General features: G+C 59.7%; 1 protein-coding gene and 1 long non-coding RNA gene across 2 annotated transcripts in view; one reads left to right on the top strand and one right to left on the bottom strand.

Annotated features, from left to right (window-relative positions):
- Window positions 1-586, bottom strand: part of LOC149427720 (DNA fragmentation factor subunit beta-like) — a 19,722-nt gene extending 19,136 nt beyond the window's left edge. The window contains exon 1 of the mRNA XM_089667735.1: window positions 362-586. Coding sequence (XP_089523861.1) covers window positions 362-562 — 201 coding nt within the window. The 5' untranslated portion in view covers window positions 563-586. The remainder of the gene's footprint in view (window positions 1-361) is intronic.
- Window positions 587-851: 265 nt separating this feature from the next.
- On the top strand, window positions 852-7,352 carry LOC149427719 (uncharacterized). The gene is made up of 3 exons (XR_016311227.1): window positions 852-1,039; window positions 4,163-4,285; window positions 7,173-7,352. It is a non-coding gene; the product is annotated as an uncharacterized LOC149427719 (long non-coding RNA).
- The last annotated feature ends 148 nt before the right edge of the window (window positions 7,353-7,500 follow it).

Genomic DNA, 7,500 nt, shown 5'->3' with positions numbered 1-7,500 from the left:
CTCTGTAATCCCTAGAGATGGCTGTGCGCGAAAATCCCAGGAGATCAGCAGTTTATGAAATACTCAGACCAGCCCGTCTGGCACCAACAACCATGCCACGTACAAAGTCACTTAAATCCCCTTTCTTCCCCATTCTGATGCTCAGTTTGAACTTCAGCAAGTCGTCTTCACCACATTCTAGATGCCTAAATACACTGAGTTGCTGCCATGTGATTGGCTGATTAGAAATTTGTGTTACCGAGCCATTGAGCAGGTGGACCTAATAAAGTGTCCGGTGAGTGTATGATGTGTATATCAACATATAAATTAAAACAAAAAAAAAAAATATATATATAAAAGCCCCCCTCCCCCCAGGCTGTACCTGCAACTTCTTGCTCCCCTTCTCTCTCAGCTCTCTCAGGCTCCTGCAGGCCACCCCATATTTCTCAGCACCGTTTAGTCTCCTGATTTTGAATATTTTCATGTGTTTCTCGGAGGAGACCCTTCCGCCCATATCAGGGGAACAAGATAAACATTTCCTCTCCTTGTTACATTGTATCCAGTAACGTATAGGTTGGAGCATGCGCACTGCCCCCTCTCATAATTCACTGTAGACAAGCTGAGGCAATACACCCAATACGCATGCGCACTGCAGCCCTGAGTCGGTACGCACCGGACGCATACACCCATGGGTCACATTTTACGCCCAGTACACCATGTACGCATGCGTGTTTCCAGCATAGAAGCTAGACGCACGGCACGTAGACACATGTGAGCACGGCGTACGCCAGGTACACCTAGTACGCAGGCGCAGAGCCACCTCTAGTGCTTTTACTTCCGAACTACACCTCCCAGAGTCCTCGGCGGGCGTTGGTTGTTGTCAAGCGGTGGTTATGGAGATTTGGGGCTCCGGGGGAGGTCCCGGTGTGAGCGGCCGGCCGGTGTGTACCGGGGAGAGATACCGGGGGATGGGCTGAGGAGCGAGACAACCCCCCAATATACCCCGAAGACCCTCCCCTGCAGAGCCGGACAGAGAGGAGCACCGGGGGCAACACCAGAGGTGAGGGGCGAGGGGAGGGTCACTGACTGTACGGGGGGGAGGAGGGACTTGTATTATTATTTGTATGGTGGAATATGGAGATTCTTCCAGAATATTCTGTAATATTAGGTCCTCCCCCGGAGTAAGAGGGGATGTAGGCCCTCCCCGGAGTAAGAGGGGATGTAGGCCCTCCCCGGAGTAAGAGGGGATGTAGGCCCTCCCCCGAGTAAGAAGGGGACGGTGGGTCCTCCCCGGAGTGAGAGGGGACGTAGGCCCTCCCCGGAGTAAGAGGGACGTAGGTCCTCCCCGGAGTAAGAAGGGACGTAGGCCCTCCCCGGAGTAAGAAGGGGACGTAGGCCCTCCCCGGAGTAAGAAGGGGACGTAGGCCCTCCCCGGAGTAAGAAGGGGACGTAGGCCCTCCCCGGAGTAAGAAGGGGACGTGGGTCCCTCCCCGGAGTAAGAGGGGACGTGGGTCCTCCCCGGAGTGAGAGGGGACGTAGCCCTCCCCGGAGTAAGAGGGAACGTAGGCCCTCCCCGGAGTAAGAGGGGACGTAGGCCCTCCCCGGAGTAAGAGGGGACGTAGGCCCTCCCCGGAGTAAGAGGGGACGTAGGCCCTCCCCGGAGTAAGAGGGGACGTAGGCCCTCCCCGGAGTAAGAAGGGGACGTGGGTCCTCCCCGGAGTGAGAGGGGACGTAGGCCCTCCCGGAGTGAGAGGGGGACGTGGGTCCTCCCCGGAGTGAGAGGGGACGTGGGTCCTCCCCGGAGTGAGAGGGGACGTGGGTCTCCCCGGAGTGAGAGGGGGACGTGGGTCCTCCCCGGAGTGAGAGGGGGACGTGGGTCCTCCCCGGAGTGAGAGGGGGACGTGGGTCCTCCCCGGAGTGAGAGGGGGACGTGGGTCCTCCCCGGAGTGAGAGGGGGACGTGGGTCCTCCCCGGAGTGAGAGGGGGACGTGGGTCCCCCCCCCCGGAGTAAGAAGGGGACGTAGGTCCCCCCCCCGGAGTAAGAAGGGGACGTAGGTCCTCCCCGGAGTGAGAGGGGGACGTGGGTCCTCCCCGGAGTGAGAGGGGGACGTGGGTCCTCCCCGGAGTAAGAAGGGGACGTAGGTCCCCCCCGGAGTAAGAGGGGGACGTAGGTCCCCCCCCCGGAGTAAGAGGGGGACGTAGGTCCTCCCCGGAGTAAGAGGGGGACGTAGGTCCCCCCCCCCGGAGTAAGAAGGGACGTAGGTCCTCCCCCCGGAGTGAGAGGGGGACGTAGGCCCTCCCCCGGAGTGAGAGGGCCCACGGAGTAAGAAGGGGACGTAGGTCCCCCCCCCCGGAGTAAGAAGGGGACGTAGGTCCCCCCCCCGGAAGTGCGAGGGGGGGACGTGGGCCCTCCCCCGGAGTGCGAGGGGGGACGTGGGCCCTCCCCCGGAGTGCGAGGGGGGGACGTGGGCCCTCCCCCGGAGTGCGAGGGGGGGACGTGGGCCCTCCCCCGGAGGTGCGAGGGGGGGACGTGGGCCCTCCCCCGGAGTGCGAGGGGGGGACGTGGGCCCTCCCCCGGAGTGCGAGGGGGGGGACGTGGGCCCTCCCCCGGAGTGCGAGGGGGGGGACGTGGGCCCTCCCCCGGAGTGCGAGGGGGGGGACGTGGGCCCTCCCCCGGAGTGCGAGGGGGGGGACGTGGGCCCTCCCCCGGAGTGCGAGGGGGGGGGACGTGGGCCCTCCCCCGGAGTGCGAGGGGGGGACGTGGGCCCTCCCCCGGAGTGCGAGGGGGGGGACGTGGGCCCTCCCCCGGAGTGAGATTGGGGACGTGGGCCCTCCCCCGGAGTGAGATTTGGGACGTGGGCCCTCCCCCGGAGTAGCCCCTGTTGATGTGACTCCAGCACTCTGTCTTTTTGGGGAGGAGTCTATCAGCACGGCACATTCAGACTCGGCAATATTTTTCCGCTCTTCCTTGCAAAAACAGTCCAAATCTGTCAGATTGCGTGTCGTCTCCAGCGCACAGCCCTCTTCAGATCATCCCACAGATCTTCCATCGGATTTTCAGTTGGAACAACAAACTGAAATCTTTTGGGGGGGGTGGGGGGTGTAAACATATAAAACTAAAGTAATATGGTTGCATAAGTGTGCACACCCTCCTATAGCTGGGGATGTCGCTGTGTTCAGAATGAACACCCGCCATAGTTTAACCCCTTGACGCCGATCTCACGCAAATATGTGGTCTCTCAGTATCTGGGCCTTGACGCCGAGCGGCCGCATATTTGCGTCACATGACCATAAAGCCCCGCCTCCCAGCTTCTGAAACTCTTAAAGGGTCGGGAGGCGCCGGCGCCAAGAGGTTATAGTGCCTCTGATTCACCCCAAATAAAGTTCAGCTGTTCTAGTCAGTCTTTCCGACATTTTCTTAGTCGCATTCTACAGTAAAAGCCACGGTCCACATACCAGTTCTGAAATGATTTATCTTTGTCTCATTTTTTTTACATCACAGAAACCTGACATTTTATCAGGGGTGTGTAGACTTTTATATCCACTGTGCCAATTATTATAGCCAATGCGGTCAAACGAAACCCTCTGCTTTTACCACAAACTGTTCGGGCCACTTTGGGGGTTTTGCTGGCCGGTTGGTAAGTGAGCTGGGAAATCCTTCCTTTGGGATGTGCTGCAAAAGCCAGTTATAGGTTGGGTGGTTGCCATTTTTTTTTCTTTGTACAGTTGGTCACAGTAACAGTAGACTGATGACAGTATTTCAGGAGAACCTCGGAACAACTGTGAAGCATGGTGGTGGAAATGTCCTGGTTTTGATGGTTTTGGACCCGGAACAGCTCAGTCACCCTGTTCAGCTCTACAGTGTGATGAGATGAGAGCGTGAGGACGTCTGGAAACCGGAAATGACTCCGTCAGCATGAAGATGATCTGAAGTACACGCCCACCTCCACCGAGGAATGACTCCGGAAGAGGGATTGAGGGTTATGGACTGTCCTAGTTGACGCCACGAGTGGATCCCCATTGATGATAAATGATTTGTACAGGATGGAGAATAGAGGAGTGAGACTCCGCGGTGGGGAGGAGCTATGATGGGGAGGATATAAATGAAATGTAATTGTGAGTCGCTCTTCATTGCTGTGCTCCTCATGTCCATGAAGTGATCTCCGGCTTGTCCCCTCCGCAGGTCTCCAGGATGCCACATAAGATGGGATTTGTGGTGGTCGGCTCCTCGGGCCATGAGGACGGCTTTCAGCGCCAAGGAGTTGATGGTTCACGCCCCCACAGTGAGCGGCTGGCGCTCCCCCAGGTACAGTATACAGGGGGGGGGGGGTTAGGGACTCCACTACTGAGATCCAGCAAACACGGCAGCTGCGCTTAAGTCACAAAGACTTCCTGAGCTTAGAACAGGGGACTCCGAGGGGCCACAGCGTGTGAATGATTCACAACAACAGCCCCCCCCATACAGCAGGACCTCCGTCAGAGTAATCACTCCCCCATTGATCAGGGTCTCATAGATGGGGGTGTCCATCGGAGTCCAGCCCCCCCTCCCCCCAAAGATTAGGGTCTCCAGCATATAGCCCCCTCCATAGATCAGGATCTCCACCAGAGTCTCCCCCCCCCCACAGACAAGGATCTTCACCAGAGTCCAACCTCTCCCCACCCAACCCACAGGTGAGGGTCTCCACCAGAGTCCCAACATCCTCCCCCCCCCCCCCCCACAGACAAGGGTCTCCACCAGAGTCCCCCCCCCCCCCCGCCCCAAACAGACGAGGGTCTCCACCAGAGTCCCCCGCCCAAACAGACGAGGGTCTCCACCAGAGTCCCCCGTCCCCCCCCCCAGACGACGAGGGTCTCCACCAGAGTCCCCCCCCCCCCCCCCCCAGACGAGGGTCTCCACCAGAGTCCCCCGCAGACATTTGACATAGACTTCTATTATATCTTGTGGGTGATGCACTTGGTGAAAGCTCAACAAACCCGCAGGATTTAATAGACGTCTACGGCTCAGTGCAGCTAACCTGCAGGAAAAGAGCGCTGCGCTGCACCCGCGGATCAGTGCGCCACCTAATAGTTAACCCTTTTATAGGTGCTGATCTGCCCATTGCACAGTGCAGTGTATGTGATGTGTAGTACATGGACCTTCTCCTCCAGCTTCTGCTGCCATCGTTCTCCAGGCCGACAGGAGAAGCTCTGCCTGGGACAGGAGCCGGCGCTACAGAGGAAGCATCAGCCTTTGTGGCTCCCGCTCCCTCGGCGGCCACCCGCTCCCTCCGCAGCAGCCACCTGCTCCCTCCTCTGTGGCCCCTCGCTCCCTCCTCTGTGGCCCCTCTCTCCCTCCTCTGTGGCCCCTCGCTCCCTCCTCTGTGGCCCCTCGCTCCCCTCCTCTGAGGCCCCTCGCTTCCTCCTCTGCGGCCCCTCGCTCCCTCCTCTGCGGCCCCTCGCTCCCTCCTCCGCGGCCCCTTGCTCCCTCCTCCGCGGCCCCTCGCCCCCTCCGCAGCCACCCACTTCCTCCACTGCTGCAATGGGAACGCTGGGCGGGGAATGGGAACAGGGAACGCTGGGGCGGGGAATGGGAACAGGGAACGCTGGGCGGGGAATGGGAAACAGGGAACGCTGGGCGGGGAATGGGAACAGGGAACGCTGGGCGGGGAATGGGAACAGGGAACGCTGGGCGGGGAATGGGACAGGGAACGCTGGGCGGGGAATGGAACAGGGAACGCTGGGCGGGGAATGGGAACAGGGGAACGCTGGGCGGGGAATGGGAACGCTGGGCGGGGAATGGGAACGCTGGGCGGGGAATGGGAACGCTGGGCGGGGAATGGGAACGCTGGGCGGGGAATGGGAACAGGGAACCCTGGCCGGGGAATGGGAACAGGGAGCGCTGGCCGGGGAATGGGAACAGGGAGCGCTGGCCGGGGAATGGGAACAGGGAACCCTGGCCGGGGAATGGGAACAGGAACGCTGAATGGGAACAGGGAACGCTGAATGGGAACAGGGAACGCTGAATGGGAACAGGGAACGCTGAATGGGAACAGGGAACGCTGAATGGGAACAGGGAACGCTGAATGGGAACAGGGGAACGCTGGGCGGGGAATGGGACAACTGGATGGGGAATGGGAACAGAGAATGCTGGGCGGGGAATGGGACAGGGAACGCTGGGCGGGGAATGGGAACAGGGAACGCTGGGCGGGGAATGGGAACAGGGAACGCTGGGCGGGGAATGGGAACAGGGAACGCTGGGCGGGGAATGGGAACAGGGAACGCTGGGCGGGGAATGGGAACAGGAACGCTGGGCGGGGAATGGGAACAGGGAGCGCTGGCCGGGGAATGGGAACAGGGAGCGCTGGCCGGGGAATGGGAACAGGGAACGCTGAATGGGAACAAGGGAACGCTGAATGGGAACAGGGAACGCTGAATGGGAACAGGGAACGCTGAATGGGAACAGGGAACGCTGAATGGGAACAGGGAACGCTGAATGGGAACAGGGAACGCTGAATGGGAACAGGGAACGCTGAATGGGGAACAGGGAACGCTGAATGGGAACAGGGAACGCTGAATGGGAACAGGGAACGCTGGGCGGGGAATGGGACAACTGGATGGGAATGGGAACAGAGAATGCTGGGCGGGGAATGGGAACAGGGAACGCTGGGCGGGGAATGGGAACAGGGAACGCTGGGCGGGGAATGGGAACAGGGAACGCTGGGCGGGGAATGGGAACAGGGAACGCTGGGCGGGGAATGGGAACAGGGAACGCTGGGCGGGGATGGGAACAGGGAACGCTGGGCGGGGAATGGGAACAGGGAACGCTGGCGGGGAATGGGAACAGGGAACCCTGGCCGGGGGAATGGGAACAGGGAACCCTGGCCGGGGAATGGGAACAGGGAGCGCTGGCCGGGGAATGGGAACAGGAGCGCTGGCCGGGGAATGGGAACAGGGAGCGCTGGCCGGGGAATGGGAACAGGGAGCGCTGGCCGGGGAATGGGAACAGGGAACCCTGGCCGGGGAATGGGAACAGGGAACGCTGGATGGGAATGGGAACAGGGAACCCTGGCCGGGGAATGGGAACAGGGAACGCTGGTAAATGGGATTTCACAGAGGTGTGTCTGGAATTCAGCTTTAAAATATCCAGAGTAGAGAAGACCTGATGATGGTTGTTATAGGTAACCGCGTGCATTTCCTCCCCTCCCCCCATTCAGGTTCTGTCAGTACCCCCAAGAAATCGTGATACAAATGGTGGAGAGATGCCGAATCAGAAAACTGCAGCTCCTGGCTCATCAGTACCTGATCTCCTCCAAGATCGAGTTTTACATTTCGGAAAGTCTTCCTGAATACTTCACTCCATACCAGACCGAGCGATTCCGCAGACTGGGGTAGGCTGTCATTTTACTGTTTCACCACTAAGAGGCGCCATGTAGCTGAGTTATTTTTTATTCTTCAAAAGGAGGCATTAAATGTAAACTAAAGTCCTCCGAGCAAAAGAGATCGTTCAGTTCTGCTCAGTGTCTGGGGAGCCGATATTCCCCC

The sequence above is a fragment of the Staurois parvus genome, unplaced genomic scaffold (assembly GCF_062004578.1).
Source record: "Staurois parvus isolate SC_StPar_1 unplaced genomic scaffold, SC_StPar_1.0 ptg003541l, whole genome shotgun sequence".
NCBI classification, from domain to species: Eukaryota; Metazoa; Chordata; class Amphibia; order Anura; family Ranidae; genus Staurois; species Staurois parvus.
This window is presented reverse-complemented; position numbering and strand designations above follow the sequence as displayed.